Source organism: Magallana gigas, chromosome 5 (genome assembly GCF_963853765.1).
Source record: "Magallana gigas chromosome 5, xbMagGiga1.1, whole genome shotgun sequence".
NCBI lineage: Eukaryota > Metazoa > Mollusca > Bivalvia > Ostreida > Ostreidae > Magallana > Magallana gigas.
Window position 1 is genome coordinate 34,567,938 of NC_088857.1, and position 23,619 is coordinate 34,591,556.

The following is a 23,619-nucleotide window of genomic DNA, read 5'->3' on the forward strand; positions in this document are numbered from 1 at the left end:
ATTTAAAAAATCATGAATCTTTCTTTTATATCAGGAATTATTTGCAATATCGTATTGTAAAGAGTGATTCTATGCTTTTTACGAGCTAGAACTGATTCGTATTATGGAATTATCAGACACTTTATGTTAGAGAGGCGCAATAAAGCAATGTATGATTTTACGTTATAAAATGATAACTGGTGTTCTGTATGCAAACTGTTTTATGTTTCCTCATGCTGCACAACCTCACCGCAGCTCAGTTTTTGCTGTCTGATAAATGAACTCAACACTTGTGCATGATGAAATATGTCATTTATTAAAAATGACGAAAGTAAAGAAAAATATAGACAACATAGTAGGGGATCAGACCCAAAGCTGTTCACACAAAATGTTAAATAACTTATCAATATGCTGATTCCCTTAAAATACAGAAAAACAATATTTTGTTCAAAATTATATACAATATATACAAAACCAGCAAAAAGATGGCACCTCAAAAATAAAATATGCCATATGCAAAATAACAATATTTTGTACATGTATGCAACTTTCGAATATTGGAGTGGTGAAACGGGGATGGTGGTGGGTGTATCAAAACATTACTCGTGCTAACACTCTCAGAGATGAAGACAGAATGACCCTAATCTCACCGGTCAGATACTGACTGCATCAAACCACGTGACCGTATCGCTTAATTTGATTGGCTATTAAATTAAATTTGGGTAGAATTTCACCATTGGATTTTTAACAATTACATAATAGGTCACTGGGAGGTTTTTAGACTAAGAATTTGGGCTAAATATAGACATGGACAGTGACCACTGCAGGGAAATTACATAATATGGCCAACGACCACTACAAGGCCTGGGAAAGAAATGCAACTTATCTAATCAAACATAAACATGAAAAATACAATAAATAAGCAAATAAAATTATAGCATTCAACACATAAATACAATTATTAACATAATTGTTGTTTTTAAAGCCTTTGTATATAGAATGAACACTTTTATTGTATTCCAGATTAGAATGTCTACACATCTGAGAATTCTGGTCCTGAAGAACAGGTATGGAAATGAAAGGCGGATACAATGCCATAGAGAAGTTTTCAACATGTACTCCTAAACGAACAATTACATGAATGATTTTGGCTTGGTATATAAAGAACAATAAATTCTTTACATCAATTCCACCAGATCCATTGGTCAAAACCTTGGTTTTACAGAGCGTTTTAAATCAAGAAACATGATGTACACAATCCAGCCCTAGTAGGTCAGATATCCAGCATCATCTGACACTTCATCACTACCATCATCATTTAATTCAGCATCATCAAAAACATCGCCTAGATCCGAATCCCCTATTACGTGTAGTGAAAATAGCTCCAGCAAACATATTTGGAAGGCTGAAGGAGAAGACGTATTGGTAAATCTGATGCATGCTAGGAAAGACAAGCATAAAGAACAAGGAATTCAATTGTTTCGTTTATACCCCCATCTGTGTTCTAATAAATTCCATATTATATGTTGTACATGATTTGTCATCTAAATTGTTATCGATTTATGTATTCATCGGGAATATCCCCATCATCAGTCTAGACGGGACTCCCAAAACAGAGTCTTTGGCTCCATCATGCATTGCGGTAAAATGGCATTTCTAATGTAAACAACGTATGAGTTATGCCCCTTAGTTCTAAATAAATCTCTAAAATTGGCCAAAAAACACGACAAAAATTAATTTTAAACTTTCAAAAACATTTCTGAACTTTTATTTGTCATATTTATGTCAAATGTTCATAACTGTTTACTTGTATTACGTAAGATTAATTTTTAAAATGAAAAATTCACCCATATCTTCGATCGCGCATAACTATAACTTTTTAGAAATAAATTAAATGCTTGGATATGATTATTTATCATTGTTTGTTGAAATATAGTCTCATTTACATCATTTTCAGGTTAATTACTTAATTAACTTGAATAATTATGCATTTAATATGGTTAACTAACATCGGAAAGGCCGCGAGCGATTATAATTGTTTTGATGATAATTATCTGTTTAATTTAAAGAGTTATTGTATCTAGAATGACAATTTGTTTAATTTTCTAGGTTTTTAAACTAACAATTCTATTTTTCCAATCCAAAAAAGACGTTTTTAATCATCGCTAGAGCAGCCAGTTTTTGTTAGTAGTCGGGGCCCTTTTCGTTTATGCACTTATCAATTTGTGTGTTTGGTGACTTTAAATTGTAACACAATACGAAGAAAGTACAATTTAATGCAACTTACCTTTAAGTAACGATAAAATTCCATGAAAAACACAAACATATCACTTTTTAAGCATCGTCCAAACATCCAACTTCGGAGATAAACAACTTTCTTAAGTGCAAATAAACACCTATTTCGTGCAAGTACGATCGATAGTAAATTATATCCTGGGTCTTTTAAAACATGTTAGAAGTCTGCCAACACATGCAGCACTTTGCAAGATGATTTCTTGTGGACCCGATGTTTTCATCGAAAAATCGCCATTTTTTGTATAAGTGCGCATGCGTAGACTCCCAAAATGGAGTCCTAAATACTTGCAGAAATTCACTTCCGTTGACTTCGGCTAGACTGATCATACCATAAATCATTGTTTACGTTGGTATATACAAGTGGGGTAACCTGAATTTCCTCTATTACGAAAATAGATCACCCACACAAGTATACGTTTTAGCTTATAATCCTTTCCCTTACCTTTATTTACTACGGCATCATTATCAAGTCCTTTCCATGATTTATTTCACATCCGTCAAGTCATAATACTCCTTTTCCAATAATTTCTATTCCTTGACCGAACGTCTGTAAATTCATACCTTTGGGTGACATATAAAGACCTGTACTCCTTTATATTATATATCCATGTGCCCCATAGACCTGTATACCTTTATAGATATCAGGGTGACCCATAATTTATCATCTTTAATTGTTATTTGTTGTTGCTTTATATTGAACTCTAAATAAATGTTATAAATTTGAATCCTGACTTTGTATTTTGTCTGGGTAGAATTCAGAAACAAGAGACCCACAAAAGTATTCATTGTTACAAACTCTGAAAGAGGTTGAAACGTTACAATTTGGTGTCAGAGGTGGGATTTTTATCAATTGCAAATCTTGTTTTGACCCGAATAATGAAAAAATCAAATCCTTCATATTTTTGTAAATTTTATTTGCCAATTTTAATATTTTATCCCCTGAGCAAAGTTTTTTTTATCATGGATACTGAGGAAAGTTTTGAAATTTCCTTCAAACCACTCCAATCTTCACCCAAAATCCCTCAAAGTCCACATGATAGTCGAGAAGTCCAGAGTCCCCATTCCTTGTCGGCATCAAATTCAGTGCTACATGTACCTGTAAGAGACAATAATGTTGATGTAATTCTGTTAATGCTACGAGACATCAAAATGAAATTTGAACAAGATATGCATGAAATGAGAGTTCAATTTCAACATGTTGAAAAGCAAAATGAACTAGTGGGTATTGTTTTTTTATACAAAAAAACACGTCTCCCCTTCTCCCAAAGGATTGTAATATGGGGCAAATTTAATAAGTGAAAAAGAATGAAGTCAGCTATATGTTCGATATCATCCATATATGATACAGTTTAGAAAATGAATTAACATGAGACACAAGATTGGTGAAGGTCAAAAATTATGGAGGCGTGCACTCCTTCTCAATACCATCTACCTATGTTCCAAGTTTGAAGCCTTAATGTCAAAAGCTATCCAAGTTACCACCCAGACAAAATTTAATTATTTTTTTTTTAATTTGACCTTGAGTAAAACAAGGTCAAGGTCAAATATTAATCAATAGTACACCTCAGTGTATTATAATTAATCTTTGTGTAAAGTTTGAAGTCCTTCTGTCAAAGAATATTTAGGAGGTGAAAAATGAAGTTTTTTTCTAATTTGACCTTGAAATATAATTTTTAGGTCAAGGTCAAAAATTTTGGTAAGGTTAAACTGGACTATATACCATCTATGTATGATACAAGTTAAAAGATTGTATGATTAAGGAGTCTTGTGTTATGGTCTGGACTATATTTTTTATAAAACGCTTGACCTTGAAGAAGATAATAGGTCAAGGTCAAAAATTTTGATGGCCTGCACTTTTTCTTAATACCACCTACCTACGTTCCAAGTTTAAAGTCTTAATGTCAAAAGGTATCTAAGGTACCACCCAGACAAAATTTAATTATTTTTTCTCAAGTTGACCTTGAGTAAAACAAGGTCAAGGTCAAATATTTATCAATAGTACACCTCAGTGTATTATAATTGTTCTTTGTGTAAAGTTTGAAGTCCTTCTGTCAAAGAATATTTAGGAGGTGAACAATGAAGTTATTTCTGATTTGACCTTGAAATAAAATTTTAAGGTCAAGGTCAAAAATTTTGGTAAGGTTCAACTGGACTATATACCATCTATCTATGATACAAGTTAAAAGTTTGTATATTTAAGGAATCTTGTGTTATAGTCCAAACTATATTTTTTATAAAACGCTTGATCTTGAAAAAGAAAATAGGTCAAGGTCAAAAATTTTGGTGGCGTGCACTCCTTCTCAATACCATCTACCTATGTTCTAAGTTTGAAGTCTTAATGTCAAAGGGTATTTAAGTTACGGCTTGGACAAATTTGGATGAAGAATAAGAAGAATAAGAAGAACTAGACACGATCTCGTTGCGAGCAACGAATGGGTCTTCCGTCCGATTTTTTAATAGATTAGATCAAACTTATTAATTCAAAGATAAAATCGTAGACCTAAGCGAAAAATAGTAAAAAAAAAAATTGCGGCACTCGGGGCTTGAACCCGGGTCGCCTGGGCCATGTCCACGACTCTATCGACTGAGCTACTCAGACTCTCCCTTCAGAACTTTGACGCTTAGTTTCTCGAGATTGCCTTGATTGATTTTAAAACAAATTACATATTCTGAATCAGTGAAAGGGTAACTATAAACCCTATGGAAAAATATCAAAAAAGGAAAAAGTTGAAAAAATCGATTTTTTGTCTTTCCTTCCGGTGACAACCGGAAGTGACGGACGTTAACCATTTAATCTAAGGGCATCCTTCCAAAGATAGATCTATCATCGCTGAAAATTTCAAGTTTCTATCTTCAACCATTATTTAAATATTCGCTGGACAAAATGAATTTTTTAAAAAAGTAAACTTAACGACGTTGACGAACGGAAGTGACGCCATATTCGAAAAGATACGTATGCATAGCTATATTTACTGTCTTCTATCTGTGAAAATTTCGAGAAAATCCGTCGAATCGTTTTTGAAATATTCGGTTTTAAAAAATTTGGTGCAGGAAAAAAAACAAGAAAAATAATAGGTCAAAAGAAACCTAACGAAAACAATAAGGTCTTCCGTTGGAAACGGAAGACCTTAATAAGAAAGTCGACAAAAACAATATGTCTCCCCTTTGAAAGGGGAGACATAAATCTTTCAGAAAGATAATCCTGAATTAAGAAAATTGTACAGTGATAGGGGAGACGATCATCACAGCCCAATTGCTACTTTATCTAGACCCAATCCCCATACCTACAATGTGAATGAGTCTAACTGCCCCTCCAATGGTTTATATGGGTCTATACAATGCCCGTCAGCGGTATCAATGCATGACTGCCCAATAAATGAGTTTTCTCACAATAATGGAAACATGCCCCCATGTTACCCAACCCCCAAATCCAATGTGCCTGTAAAATTGAAAGGTTTTGATGGGTCAGAAGATTTGAATGACTTCCTTGCCCATTTTGAAATCTTTGTAACCTTGCATGGCTGGGACTATAGAACAAAATCCCTTTTCTTGGCTAGAAGTCTTGCTAGTAGCGCCCAAGCTTTACATAAAGAGTTAAATGAAACACAGAGAATGGATTACAAATCCTTGGTTGACATATAAGACCGGCGTTTCGGATCTGTAGAGAGAGAGCAGAACTTTTCCGAGCCCAGCTTAAAACTAGGGTAAAGGGAAACAATGAAACAATTTCTGAACTAGCTCAGTCTGTCATGAAATTGACCCGGCAAGCATACCCCACCACCGACCATAGTGTGTTAAATATCTTAGCCCCAGAACAGTTCATTGATGCCCTTTCTGACCCTTATATACGCCTCCGCTTACAAGAGGCAAGAGCTAAAGATATTAACGAGGCTGAAATCATTGCTATTCGTCTTGAAACCCACCGAATAGCTGATGCCCAAAGATCTGCTTCCACCCTATCCATGAGCCTGATTCAAAGTAATGAATTTGAAAGCATACGGGAAGAATTGTTTGATATCAAAATAGTGATGAGCAATAGGAACCCAAAACCTACTTATCCTCCTGTAGGTCCACCCGAAAACCAGAATAAAACCCCAGGTTCTAATTTCAGGTATCAAAGACATCAACCCCAAAGAGTTATGTCCCCTGAACAAAACAGTTTTTGGGCAAGATCAAATTCATCCCCAGACAATTTTGACAGAAATAAAAATTAGCAAAATAGCCGCAGAAACCCTGAAACGAATCGATTCAGATCCAATGGACAGGGAAACCTGCCCGTGTCGAATTCAGGAGTCAGAACTCAGCGGGGCAGGCCCCAACCATTCTCAATAAACCACAAACTCCTCCCACAAGATGTTAGGCAAAACCCGGAATCTGAGATATTGATTGATGTATCAAAGACAAATGATGTGCAAGAAATTGAAATTATCAACCCCCAGCCTAACTCAATAAAATCTAAAGAAATCTTAGTGGGAGATATTAAGGGGTGAAATGAAGGCATTTTTGTAAAAGGAAGGGAGAATTAGGAAATTAAACGAGACTTACCTTGGTAAAGGCGAAATTTGATTCCAATTATTGGAGTAAATAAAAGGCACTGTAGAGATAAGGTGAATAGCACTGCGCAGCCGCGAAATCATTGCTTCAAAGTTTAAAAAAATTTTGGGTAGATACATTCCACATATTAATTCTGTTCATGTTTGCTCAACTAACACCACCTGCAGGGTGGGAGGGATGCACCAACTGCATTTGAATACTTGTCATTATTGACAACAGGTTTATCATAAAACTTTCGGAAGGTTTCAACATTGGACCATCCTACTTTTGTCAAAATATCATCAACAGGAACAAAGTTCCCTTTTGCTTTGGACACAGAAGCAGCTCGAACACTGTGAGCCTTAAACATAGTGGTATCAACTCCAGCTGCACACATAACAGTTCTAATCCAACGTGTAATAGTGTCTCTTGATACCTCCTTATGAGGCTGTACATAACTAATGAACAATGAATCACATTTCTTTCTTAATCTTGCAGTCCGAGATATATACTCACATAAAACAAGGTAAACACAAAGCCTCCTATCTGGAGGATAAGTTTTTAAAACCATGTCAGACATGCTACTGTTAGGTCTACATGTTTTCAAAAGGTCACTAAAAGTTAAGACAAAACTGTTCTTCCTTTTTGTCATATTACTAAGTTTCATACATGAAATAGTTTGCACTAGTACTCTACTTGCACAAATTAAACTAATCAACATAACTAACTTCAATGTCAATTTTTTCAAACTCAAAAATTTAACAGGTGACAATTTTCTCAGGTACTTTAAAACAGTAGATGCATCCCATGTATGTACATATCTTGATTTTGATGGTCTCAGGTTAAAAACACCTTTCATAAATCTTATAACCAATGGATGACATCCAACAGAAAAACCATCAAAAATCAAACCAACTGAAGATAAAGCCCCTCGGGCTATGCTAAAACTTCAACAACAGTTTCTATAGTTGTACAAAATGGATCAACCGATTTTTCACCACAGTACTGAAACCATCTCTTATAAAATGTTTTATATTGTTTCTTGGTTCCGGACTTCCATGATGCCAATAGGATGGAGGCTGCTTGGCGAGAAATTCCTCGTTTTTGGAACTGCAACCGGACAACCGACATGCCATCAGCACTAACGAGTCCTTCAGAGGATGATGCACATCCGTGCCCGGAAGAGTCAACAGATTGTTTGTCACTGGTAAAATTACTGGATGATCCACCAATATCTCTAGTACTCGGTTGAACCATGGCTGTGTAGGCCAAACTGGAGTCACAAGAACGCACTCTGCCTGGTCCTGACAAATCTTCCTCACCACACGTCCAATGAGACTGAAAGGAGGATTGATATAACCATACATATTTGTCCAAGAAAAACTAAATGCATTGACATAACGAGCATCTGGGTCAGGATGCCAAGAACAATATATATCAATTTGCTTATTCAATCGTGTGGCAAATAAATCAATTTCAGGTTGTTTCCATTTTGACATAATTCTGTTGAACACAGATTTACTTAACATCCATTCTATCTGATCATCAAATTTGCGCGACAATTTGTCCGCTGTCAAGTTATCTTTACCAGGTATATGCCATGCACTCAACCACAAGTCCCTTTTCATACACCAGAACCAGATTTCTTTTGCAAGTTTGTCACATTTTATTGAGGTAATACCCCCCCCCATGTTATTGATGTATGATATAGCTGTAGTGTTATCCATAAATAATCTAATATTCTTTTTCGTCACAGCAGAGCAAAACGATTTAAGTCCAAAAAACCAAGCTAGCAGTTCTAAATAATTGATATGATTTCTAGCTTCCTCAATGGTCCATCTACCCCCTGATTTTAAATCATTCATTACTGCACCCCATCCAAGGTGAGAAGCATCAGAGGTAATAATGATTTCATATGGTTCATGTACAATTCGTCTTACTGCTGTAGAAATATTAGAAAGCCACCAATCTAATTCTATTTTAATTTCTCTTGTTTTACTCATTGAAGCATTATAGTCATACTGTGAGTGTACAAGTGCATCAGTCTTTGCCCTTTCCATGTCACGATAAAACAACTGACCAAATTCTACTGCCGAGAAGCCAGCCACTAACAATCCAATAACTTTGGCAACTTCCATAATTTTTTCGTTTGTTCTTTTCTTTAATTTTTTGCATGCCTCTAAAATAGACAACTTTCTTTCGTCTGTAAGAAAAACTATCATCAATTCAGAATCAATTACATTTCCTAAGAAAGTGATTTTAGTACTTGGTGCTAGAACAGATTTTTCATAATTGACTACAAACCTGTCATATACAACGCATGTGTGTGTAGACTGTTTATTATATTCAGCTTCAATAATATGTTTTACATAATAGTACATTTTACCATATAATAAAACATTTGGTTGACAGTGATTATGTAATTAACTTGTACTTTAAATATGTCACATCTCCCTTTCTTTCAAGAATTTAGTTTAAGCCAATCTACATACAATTATATTAAACGAAAAGAATTTCGAATTTTACTTTAAAAGTCTAATAAATGAAAATTTACTATTCTGTAAATTGTTCTGCTGTCATAGGTTCCATCTCTGAATCCTTATGAATCAATACACAAGTTGCACCGATGCTCTGTCTGAGCCACTACAACTTTCACTGATAATTTTAAATAAAGAAATAAAATATTAAACACATTATCACTGATTTCACAACTAATCACGGAATCTTGATGGAAGTTTGATTTCACGTCCCGACCTGGTCTTCACTGGACTCTGAATCTTTTGAGGCGCGTCCTTCTGTATCTCCTCTGTGTTACCAATAGTAGGTTTTCTCTCGGGTTTCCTATCCACACGATCCATCGATCCATGTTGGGCGGCATGATCCAGGAATGGTGTAATTTCCAGGTTTTCTTCTTTTTCCCTCACTTCTGCAGGATTAGAGTTCGTTGGCCTTAAGTCCCTTCTATTTCTGCGATATTTCCTGCCATTGTTTCCCTTAACTACATATGAACGTGGCAATTCATGTTTCTCTGCAACTGATCCATGTATCCACTGATCATTGTGTTTGCTCAGAACCTTTTCTCCTGGAATCAATGGTTTCAAGTCAGATTTTGGAACATGTTTATCAAATTTCCTCTTCTGCTTGGCCTGGCGAGTCTTTAAGCTTTCTTTGACAAATTCAGCGTTTTGTGGTTTCAAAAGTGTTGCTGATACAGGTAACTTTGTCCTTAATCGTCTCGCTAGAAATAACTGAGCTGGCGATAATCCAAGTTCTTCAAAAGGTGTGTTCCTATAATCCAAGATTGCCAGGTAAGGATCCTTTGCTTTTTCGAGTAAGTGTTTGATTGTTTGAACCATTCGTTCCACTTGTCCATTTGATTGGGGAAAATGGGGACTAGACGTCAAGTGGCGAAATTCATACTCTTGGGCAAATTTCCTAAATTCAGCACTAGCAAACTGAGGTCCATTATCAGACAAGGCTTTATCAGGAATACCATATCGTGCGAACAGGCTCTTTAGATGTTGAATCACACAACTGGAGTTAGGCTGTTCCAGTTTCGCTATCTCTGGCCATTTTGAATAAAAGTCTACTGACAGGAGATACTGGTGTCCATTGAATTCAAACAAATCCATGGCTATTTTAGACCAAGGTCGGTCTGGTATTTTATGAGGAATAAGACTTTCTCTTGGATTTTGTCGTTGATGGGTAGCACAAATGCTGCATTTGGAGATAATATCTTCAATGTGACTTCCCATTGATGGCCAAAACATGACTTCACGTGCCATTGCTTTGCATTTTACAATGCCTAAATGAGATTCGTGTATCCTCGCTAACATTTCCTTACGACAGGTTTGTGGTATCACTAGTCTAAGACCTTTGTAGATCAAGCCATCTATGCATGCAAGTTCATCTCTGTAATTCCAGTAGGTGCGTATTTCCACGGGAAGGTGATCGCGACTCTCTGGCCATCCTTCTAGAATAGCTTTACTGAGTAGAATCATTTCAAGATCTGCGGAAGCTGATTTTTGTAGTTCTGCAATCTTTCCAGGTGATAGGGGTAAGTAAGACAAAGCATTGACGGAGAATTCATCAACTAACTTCTCTGTTGTCTCTTTCAAGTAATTTCTGGATAGATGATCAGCTACAACAAGAGTATTCCCAGGTTTGTATGTTACATCCAAGTCATAACATTGTAATGTAAGAACCATTTTCTGCAGTCGGGCTGGAATGTCATGAAATGGTTTACGGAAGATAGACTGAAGAGGTTTGTGGTCAGTTTCAACTTGAATTCGTCTTCCATAGACATACTGGTGAAATTTCTGACAGCCATAAACTATAGCTAGGGTCTCCTTTTCCAACTGTGAGTACTTCTGCTGTGTTGTAGTCAAAGCTCTGGATCCAAATGCAATTGGTTTACCATCTTGAATTATTGCTGCTCCAAGACCTGTTGAGCTGCTGTCCACGGTAAGTAAGACTGGTTTTTCAGGATCAAAATATGTCAAAACTGGAGTATTGGTTACCATCTCCTTCAGTTTCTGGAAACTTTTCTGCTTGTTTCCATCCCAATGCCATGCAACATCCTTAGAGAGTAATTGTCTTAAGGGTGCCGATTCCTGAGACAAGTTTGGAAGAAATTTTGCAAGATACTGAATGAATCCCATGAATTTCCTTAGGTCCTTTTTGTTAGTTGGCGGTGTCATTTCTGTCACGGCCCGGATCTTCTCTGGATCTGCCTTGAGTCCCTCACTACGGCGAACATGTCCAACATAGGTCACATCCTTTCTGCGGAATTCACATTTTGCGGAATTCACATTTTTCGGAATTCAATTTCAAATTATAGTCTTTTGCTCGTTCTAAGACTTTCTTTAATCTTTCGTCATGTTCTTTTAGAGTTTCACCCCACACAAGAATATCGTCAACGATGACTTCAGCACCATCAATGTCTTCCACCATTCGTGACATCACACTTTGGTATATTTCCGATGCACAGTTTAGACCAAATGGCATCCTTAAGAACCTGAATCTTCCAAGTGGTGAGTTAAATGTACAAAGTTTGGAACTGTCCTCGTCCAGCTGAATCTGCCAAAAACCGGAAGTTGCATCCAACTTGGAGAAGTACTTGGCATTTGGCATGCGAGAGACTATTTCCTCAATTGTAAGCATAGGATAATGGGGTCTTCTTATGGCTTTGTTGAGATCTCTAGGATCAAGGCAAAGTCTCACTGAACCATTGGGTTTTATGATTGTAACAAGACTGTTGACCCACTCAGTTGGCTCTATCTGCCGAATAATGATTCCGTCTTTCTCCATGGTTCTAAGTTTGTCCTTCACTTTTTGACGAAGTGCTACTGAGATACGTCTCGGTGGATGGACGACTGGTTGCACATCCTCCTTCAAGTGTATCTTGTGTTTGCCAGGTAAACGACCAACACCAATGAATAAATCTGAATAGTTCTTGCGTATCAACTGTTCGGTAAGGTTTTGTGAGGCCTGTGTTTCAAATTGTGCCACACTAAACATCTTCTGAACTAGTCCTATCTGTTGACTTGTCTCTGATCCAAGTATTGTTGGAGTTTTGATGTCTACAACTTCAAATGGAATGTTGAATGTTTCATGGTGAAATATGCATGGAAGTACTACTAATCCTGTGGATTTCATGGTATGTCCACTGAAACTTTTCAATACGGCTTCTGATCTCTGTATTGTTTCACTGAATTTCAGGCGCTGTAGAACATTCCGGCTAACGACATTACATTTGGCTCCAGTGTCCACATGCATTGTTACACTATGGTCATTCACTTTACAGTTTACTGTCCAGTCTGATTCTGGATTTACAGAGTTAACTTCATGTATTATGCCCATAAATATTTCAGCAGATGTATCACTTTCTTCGTCACTTTCACTGTCTGTATCTGATGATATTTCTTGTACCATATTCACTTTCTTCTTCTGTTTATGATATTCTTTGGTTTTAACATGCTTGTGGGAGTATGACTGTGTTTTAGTTTTGCACATACTTGCGAAATGGTCACGCTTCTTACACAAATTACACAACTGACCAATAGCAGGACATCTATCTTTATAGAAATGTTCGTATCCACATCGGGAACACTTCTTCTGTTTTGCCTTGAATGCGCGAAGTTTAACTGCTTGTGGCTTCTTCTTTACAATCACATTCACATTAGGGTCTTCCCCTGATGAATTCATAGATTTCAATTGCTTTTGTGACAGCTCAAATGTTCTTACAATGTCTGTACATTTCTGTAGGGTCAGCTCTGATCCTTCACTAATGAGTTTTTCACGAACTTTCTTTGATTTAACACCAAACACAATGTGATCTCTCAACATCTCATCCTCAATATCAGGATTATAACCACAGTCATTGAACAACACTTTCAAATCGGTATAAAACTGTTCAAAAGTTTCTTCTTCATCTTGAGTGCGACACTTGAACTTGTAACGTGCATATATCACGTTAGATTTAGGCTTGCAATATTGTTCAAAACGGTCAAAATAAACTTTTAAAGTTTTCTTGTCATCACCCTGCAGATTCCAAGTCGAATAAATGTTTCTGCCCTTTTCACCTACCCATAACATCAGGTAATTGCACTGTTGTTCCTCCGATTTCCCTTTGAGAGGTCCACCAAACATAAATTCACAGTGAGCTTTGAATGACTTCAATGCACTCGGGAGGTCCTGAGATTCCCAGGCCATCTTCGGATTTGGCTCCTTGTCTAATGCCATCTTTTCAAAATGACATGAAATATGACTTCAAATGGTCACTGTAAATGTCGAACACTTAATTTCCTTGAAGGATGTTTTCGTTTGGTCTGGGTTTCTGGCCGATTTTGGCAGCCACTTCTGACACCATGTCATATACAACGCATGTGTGTGTAGACTGTTTATTATATTCAGCTTCAATAATATGTTTTACATTATAGTACATTTTACCATATAATAAAACATTTGGTTGACAGTGATTATGTAATTAACTTGTACTTTAAATATGTCACAAAACCCTAGTCTTTCTACTAGGGCCACAGTTTCAGAGACATGATCTGAACACTCTTGCACAGAACTCCCCAACAGTAACGAGTCATCGATATACCCAATAATGACATGTCCTAATCTTCTGAGTGTTGCAAACACAGGTTTCAGTAATTTTGTAAAAATTCTAGGTGCACTAGTCAACCCCTGGGCGAGACAGGTATACTGATAAACTTTATTTCTCCAAATAAATCTCAAGAACTTTCTGTGTTCTTCTGCCACACACACACACTATAGTATGCATTACTAAAGTCAACACTAGCAAAATAACAACCTTGAGTTACTAATTCAAGAGCACTTTCAAAAGTGTCCCATTTTAAAATGATGATACACAATATTTTTGTTAAACTCTTTTAAGTTTAATATAACTCTATAACTACCATTCCTTTTGGGTCTAGTGAAAATGGTGGAAATGAAACCATCACTTAAGTCAGCATATTCAGACAACTCCTCAATTACATTCATTTCTAATAACAATTTAACTTCATTGTCTATCACACATGATTCAGCTGCACTAAAACATGGTTCGAAAGGTTTTGAAATTTGTACAGGATCTATATTATTCTCAAACTCTAAGTGACAACCTTTCACGATATCCAAAATAATTTTGTCTGATGTTAACTGTTCCCATTCAGAAATAAAGTTCTTTAGTACACCTGCTCTAAACTTATTTCTAGAGGTACATACCTGCTCAACTACTTCTGGAGGCGACTCTGCAGGCCTCTTCGTTGGTAGTTTTTTTGCATCAGATGAGTATGCTGACGAACTAGAGTAGGGTCCACGACCTCTTGCAGCACTTCGTACAAATCGTCCTCTTGCTCGACCTCGAGTTGAACGGCCACGAAACCCTCCTCTATAGCCAATTCCAATTTTGTTACTAATTTTAGAACAATCAGTAATGTCTTTGACTGTCTTTGGTACATCATCACCAAACAAATAGTCAGTGTACTTTAAATTATGACTACAAAGGTGAGTATATTTACCTTTCATGTCCGGTTTCATCGACTCCCTGCGTAACATACACAACTGTCTATTAGCATGTCCAAGTAATGCCAATGATTCCATGGCATTTCCCAGCAGATCCAATATCTCGGGATTATCACACTTGCCAAGTAAATATGTAAGTTTCGTTAGTGCACATGCACCTTTCACTAAAGAAGTTTGAATACTCTGCATCTTCTTGTCAGAAGACTTAGTCATTGGGCTCAAAAAATCCCACACCATTTGGTTTGTCTTGACCGTAACTAACGCAAGACAGTTTTCAGGGCGATTTATCGCTTTGAGTAATTCACCATACCGTTCTTCTTCGATTCCCTCGCGGAACCAATCTGTCACTAGATTAGCAAGTTCGTCATCGATAGGTTTATCACACGTTTCTTTGACTTTAAGTTTTTTGCCTGCATTGACATACCTGTTGTCAGTACATGCATCAACATCTTTAGATGCGCGCTTCCTCGAAGCAGGCTCATATTTACCGGAAGTTCCCGGGTCGTCATTAAAATCACCGTAATCATCATAGTCATCTTGATACTGATAGTCACAACACATGTTCTCTATTTTAGCCATTCTATCATCTTGTTTCTTTTGATTCTCTTGAATTGTTCTCAATATACTGAGTATCTCGGCGTTTGGGGCACTGTCATGTCCACCGCCATTGCTGCTATGATCACTATGCACACGAGAACTCGTGGATGCGGAATTCGAAGCAGAACGTGTACTGCTCGTCTTCGACGAAGACGCACCTTTACTTGGGACTTTCTTTTTCTCTTTCGCAGCTTTCTCATCTACGCGAGATTCTAAGGCCATATTAGCGTCCGCCATGACGCACGTGGTTTCGGTACAACACCACGAGATTTTGACCACGTCAAAAACACAATATAAGCCAATTGATTCACAAATCAATTTTCTGACCACGTCCGAATTCGTTTATATACTATAAAAAGTATATAAATATTGACCTCGTCAATATAAAACACACAATAAGTATAAGAAGCAGAGCGATCAAGACCACGTCTTGTCACTTCGACTGCTCGCAATTCAATGATTTCGCGGCTGCGCAGTGCTATTCACCTTATCTCGGAAGTGACATTTACGAAAAATAATTGAAGATGTAGAAACAAGAATGTTAGTAGATACAGGTGCTAGTGTTACAATCATTAGTTGCCAATTTTATCAAACCTTAAAGGGCAATGAAAAACCCCAAATCAACCTAGTACCCATTAAACTCGTATCTGCAAGTAGGAACCCCATTTCAGTCCAGGGAGAATGTTCTATTGAACTTTTGATTGAAAACTTTAAAACAACCCAAAAAGTCATAGTGGCCGATATTAATACTCCAAGTATTTTAGGGCTAGATTTTTTTTAGTAAAAACTCATGTGACCTCTACCTTAAGAAGATGAAGTTAAAGACTCAGGGCCTAGAAATAGCTTGCTTTAACAAATCTGATACAGAGGTTTCTTGTTGCAAGATAAGTCTTGCTGAGGATATAATTATCCCTCCCCATTGTGAATATGAAGGCACATCGAGGATTACAAATCCTCTACTTGAATCTAAAATTCGTTTGATTGAACCCTTAGGTAAGTTTGTCCAGAAACATGAAATATTGATACCCAAAATCATTACTCAGGTGCATGGAACAGAGATTCCAGTACGATATTTGAATATGAAAGATGAGAGTGTGAAGTTATATAAGAACACCAAAATTGGCACTTTAGAAAATGTTGAAGAATGATGAAAATGTAGAAATACCTGACGACCTCATCTAAACTTTTGCCCTCAATTCCATTCATTCAAACGATTTGCCCATATAACCTACCTATTTGCAGAATATCATGGAAAAACTCCCTAATGAACTAACCCAAGAGCAAAGACAAAAGTTAGAATCTTTGCTACTAGAGTATCAAGGTAGTTTATCTGCATCATCAACTGACAAAGGCTTAACAGACTTAGTTGAGCATAAAATAAACACCGGCCATGCCCCTCCTATAAAACAACCCCCACGTAAAATACCTTTGGCTAAAATGCAAGAAGTTGAAAATGAAATAAATGACATGTTATAGAAAGGTGACATAGAAAATGGAGCTCCCCAATTGTGTTGGTTAGAAAGAAAGATGGGTCAATCAGATTCTGTATTGACTACAGAAAATTAAATGATCTAACCCTCAAAGACAGTTACCCCATACCAAGAATTGATAAAACCCTTGATGCCCCATCAGGATCAAAATGGTTTTCCACCATCGACCTAAAAAGTGGTTACTGGCAAGTCAAAATGGCCCCTGAAGACAAACCAAAAATGCTTTCTCCATACCCGGAGGAGGTCACTGGCAATTGCTGAATATGCCCTTCGGACTGTGTAATGCAGGTGCAACTTTTGAGCGACTCATGGAAAAGGTCCTCTCAAACCTGTCGTGGAAGATATGTATGATCTATTTAGATGATATTATCATCCTGTCAAAAACATTTGAGGAGCACATTGAAAATCTAAGACAAGTATTTAAAAGGTTAAAATCCGCCAATCTGAAAATGAATCTTAAAAAATGTTGCATCTTACAGAAACAAGTGTCTTTCCTTGGACATGTTGTTAGTGAAAACGGCATATCCACTGACCCCTCAAAACTTGAATCAATCAAAAACTGGCCAGTCCCTAAACTGTTAAAGATATCCGAAGTTTCCTACGGTTATGTTCATACTATAGAAAGTTTGTCCCAAAATTTGCAGATATTGCCAGACCTCTCCATAAACTCACAGAGTCTAAAGCAGAATTTTTATGGAATAGTGACTGCCAACAAGCCTTTGATAAACTGAAACGAGCCCTCACTAGCTCTCCCATCCTTTCTTACCCAAACAATGAAGAATTATTCATCCTTGATACCGATGCCTCCAATCGCGGCTTAGGTGCAGTTGTACAGAACGGCACTGAGAAAGTGATAAGTTATTACAGTAAGACCTTTAGTGCATCTGAAGGGCGTTATGTAACCCGTCGAGAATTATTGGCAATTGTAAATACATAAAAAATTTACATCATCTTTATGGCCGAAAATTTAAGGTTCGGACAGATCACGGTTGATTGACCAGGCTCCTAAATTTTAGGAACCCAGAAGGTCAAATTGCTAGATGGTTAGAGTTTCTTTCACAGTATGTGAACAAAGAACTGGTCGAATCCATAACAATGCTGATGCTCTGTCTCGCAGACCCTGCCCCAGAAATTGTAGTCACTGCAATAAGGCAGAAGAGAAATCAGGGTTGTCTCTAAAAATTGAAGCATATGGAAGAAATAAAAAAGTAGAAGGGGGTCTAGGGGTTTAGCTTATAGCTTCATTGTGTTTGAAATGCAATAATAGCCGGGTAATTAAGGCATTATAGGCGGGGAAATTCCCCGCCCCCCGGGTCTTAGAGACAACCCTGGAAATCCAGTTAGTCCATAACACTCCCCATATCTGTTGTGACAACAAGGTCATGTAAAAACACAGTTCCTAATAAAGAGGATAACATTGTTGATCCTACCCAAGTCCCTGACCCTGACCAGTTCTTAAATATAATTAGGTGCGAATTATGCAAGATATCCTCTATCATAAATGGGAAGACACCCAAATGAAATATCAAATAGTGTTTCCCGAGTCTCTAAGAACTCTAGTCCTAAAACAACTACATAATGGTATTACTGGAGGTCATCTTGGTTTCAAAAAGACTTTATCCAAAATAAGAGACAGATATTTCTGGCATCACATCTCAAAAGATGTTAAAGAGTTCTGTAAGCAATGCGAAATATGTGAGTCACGAAATTCCGTAATAAGCTACCCAAAGCACCATTACAAAAATATGTAGTGGGAGCTCCCTTAGAACGGTTGGCTATTGACATCATGGGACCCCTTCCCCTCACCAAGAAAAAGAACAGCTATCTTATGGTAGCTGGGGACTATTTTACAAAATGGATTGATGCCATTCCCATCAAGAATCAAAAAGCCCATACAATTGTCCAGAAACTTATTACCATATTTGGAGTCCCTATGGAAATTCATTCAGATTAGGGAAGGTCCTTCGAGTCGAAAATATTCAAAGAAATGTGCCAAATCCTGGGGATAGAAAAGACACGAACTACCTCTTATAGGCTCCAATCAGACGGCATGATTGAAAGAGCCAACATAACAAAATATGCTCGCAGCATTCGTTGATCAAAATCAACAAAACTGGGATGAAATCATACCCTATTTGATAATGGGATATCGTTCCTCTGTACACGAGTCTACAGGCGTCAGTCCTGCTGAAATGGTCTTTGGACGTCCCATCAATCTCCCCATTGATCTAATCCTTGGTACCCCCACTCCTGAAATAAATGAAACATATGTTCAGAATATTCAGAACAACTTCGAAAGAAAATTAAAGCAATTCATAATTTTCCCCGGAATAAATTACAACTTTCCTCTAAAAATTTGGTTAAAGAGTATAGCAGAAAGATACGCCATAACAAGTACAATGTTGGTGACTTTGTCTGGTTTTATTCTCCCAAATACCACTTACATGGTCGAAAACTGTGTAGACCTTGGACGGGTCTATTCACTGTCGTTTAGAGACTGAATGACGTGATATACAAAATAAAGGCCCAAAAACAGTGCACCATAATCTATTGAAACCTTACCATGGTGTACAAAACCCCCATTAACTCTGTGATGATTGCGCTCGCCCACTATACTTAACCAACATTCTAATGCTCACTTTCATTAAGACTTTCCCTTACCCCAGATATTTTTTTCATTTTTTTAATAGGTGCAGATATACAAGTGTGGTATGTGCGACTCAGAATTTGCCTTACCTAGCCATTGCGAAAGACACATTGCAGCTGCCCATTCCGGTTTCAGCCATCTATGTTCGAGCTGCAGTTTAGTTTTAGCTAGGAAAGATCCCAAGCCATCTTCGCTAGCCAAGGGTTTTCGGTCCACTTTGCTCCCCATAAACCCTTGGCGGATTTCATTACGAAAACTCGGTGATGCGGTCACGCCATCTAGCGAATAACTAGAGTTGCGCCCCTTGCACCTTCCTATTATTTATCCAATGAAATAACAGGTTACATATACGTTACGGCAAGAGGAAAACAAAAAGTGAAAACATGTTGACCGATGAATCTCGAAAAAGAATTCACGACGTCTTTAAAGTCGAATTACGAGAAAATCAAGAGAAAGCAATTAATGCTGTATTATGCGATCGAGATGTGTTTGTTGGTACCCGTACTGGTAGCGGAAAGTCAATGATTTACGAATGCATTCCAGTAATAAAACCAGGTATCGTCATCATCGTGGCACCTCTCCTGTCTATAATGAAAGAACAAGTTGAGAAATTAAATAAATTTGGACTTTCAGCCACTTACATTGGGAAGAATAGTGAGGAGATCAACGAATAGAGACTGGGCAGTATGAATTTGTATTTGGAAGCCCCGAGAGACTGGTTGGCGAGAGTCGGTGGAGGGAGATGTTGAAATCGTCGGAGTATAGGAGGCGGCTTCAATTGCTAGTCGTAGATGAGGCTCATACAGTCACGCTTTGGTAACTAATTATTTCATATTTCTATATTATAACATATTATTCATTTAACCATAACATTTAACATTCATATATATCCATGTTTTATACAAATGGAAGTCCTACCCTATCGAAACTTCTATTGTCTTGATAACAGTCTATTCAGCTATATAGGTATCTTAAAATTCGCATCCCACCGGACAATGATATTTTACTTTCACAGGACCACAATAGTACATAAAAGTCAAAATATTATCAAACATCTAACACAAAATGAAAGAGAATCTTACATGTAATGGAAATTGTTCATGTATTTTGTATTTAATTTTTCAGGGGAGAGGGAAGAATGAATGAAGATCCTTTCAGGGAATGGTTTTCAAAAATTCAGGAATTACGATCTTTGTGCCCAAATGTCCCTGTCCTTGCCCTTACTGCAACTGCTGGACCAACTCAGAGGAGGAAAATTTTGAAATACCTCTGCTTCCGACCAGGTTATGAACTTGTTCTCGATTCGCCTGATAGAAGGAACATTAAGATTACTGTGAAATCTATTAAAAACAATGACAATGTTGAAAAAGTGTTTGGTTGGCTAATTAAAGATTTGAGACACCACAGAGAACAATTACCTAGGCATGTGGTTTTTTGTAATAGTATCAATGATGTAACTAAGATTTATTTTGCCTTTATCAAAACATGCAAACAGTACAGACAAAACTTTGATATGTTTCATAGCAAAACTGATGATGAAATCAAAGATAAAATCAGAGAAGATATGTCTGATGAAGGAAAAATTAGAATACTTATATGTACAAATGCAGCAGGAATGGGTGTAAACTTCCACCAAGTACATAATGTGGTGCACTATGGGGTACCCAGGGAATTGGAGACCTTTGTGCAACAAATGGGTAGGGGAGGGAGGGATGGAAAACCTTCACATGAACTAGTTTTATTTAAGATGCACAAAGGTTACTTAAAACATGTAGAACCAGAACTTGTACGCATTGTGAAAGATAGTGTATGTCGGAGAAGTATGTTGTGTGCTGCTTTTCAGACAAAGCATTGTGAACTTACACCTTTACATGCATGTTGTGACATTTGTGAAAAGAAGTGTACATGTGACTGTGATGACTGCCCACAATCACATGCTGCGGTGAAAGACAGTGATGATGCTGAATCTTCTGAAGATGAGATGATACGAGATGTATCATCTGAAGAAAGACTATTGCTAAACCAAAAGTTGGAAACATTACAATTTTCATTATCGGACAGAGCAAGTGGTGGACTTATTAATCCTGAAGTGGTTCATGGATTTACAAAAGAAATAGTGAAAGATATTGTTGCTAAATGTCAGGTTTTATTTACTGCAGAAGACATTATGGAAAAATTTCCGATTTGGTCTTTCGGTATAGCTCAGGCATGGGGTAATCGTAATTGAGTAATCGTAATCGATTGTAATGATTATTCTTTTTCAAGTAATCGACAGTAATCTGTAATCGAAGAGATTTTCGATTACTTGTAATCGTAATTTAATCGATTACAGCTAAAAAGTTCAGTGTAATTATAATTACTTTTTCGATTACTTTCAATTACTCTTGACATAATCATATTGCAATGTGATGCACTTTTTGTATGAAAAAATACTCTTCAAGTGTTGTTTATAATACAATTCATAGAATAAAATTGTTTATATTCATTGTTTATGATTTTCCACTTTCACTTAAAATATAAATATTGGTTCACATGTCATTGAGTATATAATCAGTTTACCGGTACTCCGTGTTTCACAATTCTTTGCAAAATGTTTTAATTATTTAACATAGAGATTTTGTGTCTATTTTGCCAGAGAAAAAAGCAAAAGGGTAAATGTCACTAAGTGTGTTTGTCCTTGTCAGGTAATGAATCCACAAAGCAGTTAATGAGGTGTGACCACTCTAATCATGTTTAGATAACAATTAAAATACTCCCAACAAGGATCTATTTTAAAAATCAAAACAATTACAAGCTCCAAACACAATTCATTCAAATTATAAAGCAAGGCTGCCTAAAAGTTCTTTGCATATTTCCAATGATATTTTTAAAAATTATGAAATTTCAATCAAATTCCAATTCTCGAGATATAACCAATAACAACTGATTAATTAAATATGATGGCAAAAGGTGCAAGGTCAAGATTTCATCTAAACTCGTTAACCTCCAAGAAAAAAAAACTTGTTTACATGACAGAGCTTTATATATTTGCTTATAATTTGACATTTGAATAAGTAGTAGAAGTTTGAAGATTGAAATAGGAAGTTTCAAATTTTCATATCATTCATAATGAAAATACCCCTTTAACTCTAAAAACCAAATTCTCTAAGAGTTTTTATATTATATGTTCAGAACAGGTACCATGCACATTCTAATGAAATTATTTCTAAAGTATTCGATTATTAATCGATTACATGTTATAAAGTAATTGATTACAATCGATTACTGGACAAAAATGAGTGTAATCGATTAATAATCGATTACACAAAATTCCCCTATGTAATCGATTATTAATCGATTACATTTTTGAGTAATCGTGCCCATGCCTGGTATAGCTCAAGAGATTTGTAAAATAATCCTTGATGTATTTGGAGATGAAACTATGTACAATTTAGTTGAGAGTGATAGTTCCACATCAGAAGATTAACTGCTGAAAATGCAATTAGACATTTATGAATCAGTGCCAGCAAATTGTGTTATGTGCAATTACTTACACATTGGTGTTTTTTGTTTTTATGTTAAAATATTAATAAATTGCATCTAAAGTTTTGGTTTTTTCTTTTAAAAAAATTCAGTCTGTATTCTAGAAGAAAAATGTAGAGGTGTAACGATAAAGGGATATATCGGTTGTATTGATCGTGAGGGCCCATGATGTGCATATTGTATTCTGACATGTGTATTGTGATACACTGTATGAGCTTTATTGATTTTCTAGAATAGTTACATAGTATACATTACATGAAGACATTATGAAATTTCAATCTTAAGTTACAAATCATTTGTTCATTTTGTTCTAATCAATTGAACTTTATTATTCTACAGTAAGAATTGGTTATTTGATTTTCTAAATAGTTGACATGTTGTCTTCATGCTATTATTTTCCTTATTGAAATGGGCAACATAGAAACCAGTTCATTTATAGTTGATAACTATATCGTGATAGGCTTCATTTCGAGAGGTCGTTGGCAAGACTCAAAGCATGAAAAATGTATAGAAAAATGTATT

General features: G+C 36.4%; 2 protein-coding genes and 1 long non-coding RNA gene across 3 annotated transcripts; 1 reads left to right on the top strand and 2 right to left on the bottom strand.

Moving 5' to 3' along the window:
- Positions 1-3,188: 3,188 nt before the first annotated feature.
- LOC136275731 (uncharacterized) lies at positions 3,189-19,760 on the bottom strand. The gene is made up of 3 exons (XR_010714233.1): positions 19,665-19,760; positions 19,059-19,178; positions 3,189-3,370 (listed from the first exon to the last, which is right to left on the bottom strand). It is a non-coding gene; the product is annotated as an uncharacterized lncRNA (long non-coding RNA).
- LOC136275332 (uncharacterized) lies at positions 7,744-16,096 on the bottom strand. The gene is made up of 2 exons (XM_066084159.1): positions 14,542-16,096; positions 7,744-8,145 (listed from the first exon to the last, which is right to left on the bottom strand). The coding sequence occupies exons 1-2, from the start codon at positions 15,673-15,675 to the stop codon at positions 7,744-7,746; spliced, it is 1,536 nt and encodes a 511-aa protein (XP_065940231.1). The 5' UTR covers positions 15,676-16,096.
- On the top strand, positions 19,626-21,981 carry LOC117690164 (ATP-dependent DNA helicase RecQ). Its single transcript, XM_034473532.2, is given in 3 exon segments — positions 19,626-20,235; positions 20,238-20,391; positions 20,701-21,981. Coding segments are annotated over 3 exon segments (1,533 nt in total). The 5' UTR covers positions 19,626-19,958; the 3' UTR covers positions 21,803-21,981.
- The last annotated feature ends 1,638 nt before the right edge of the window (positions 21,982-23,619 follow it).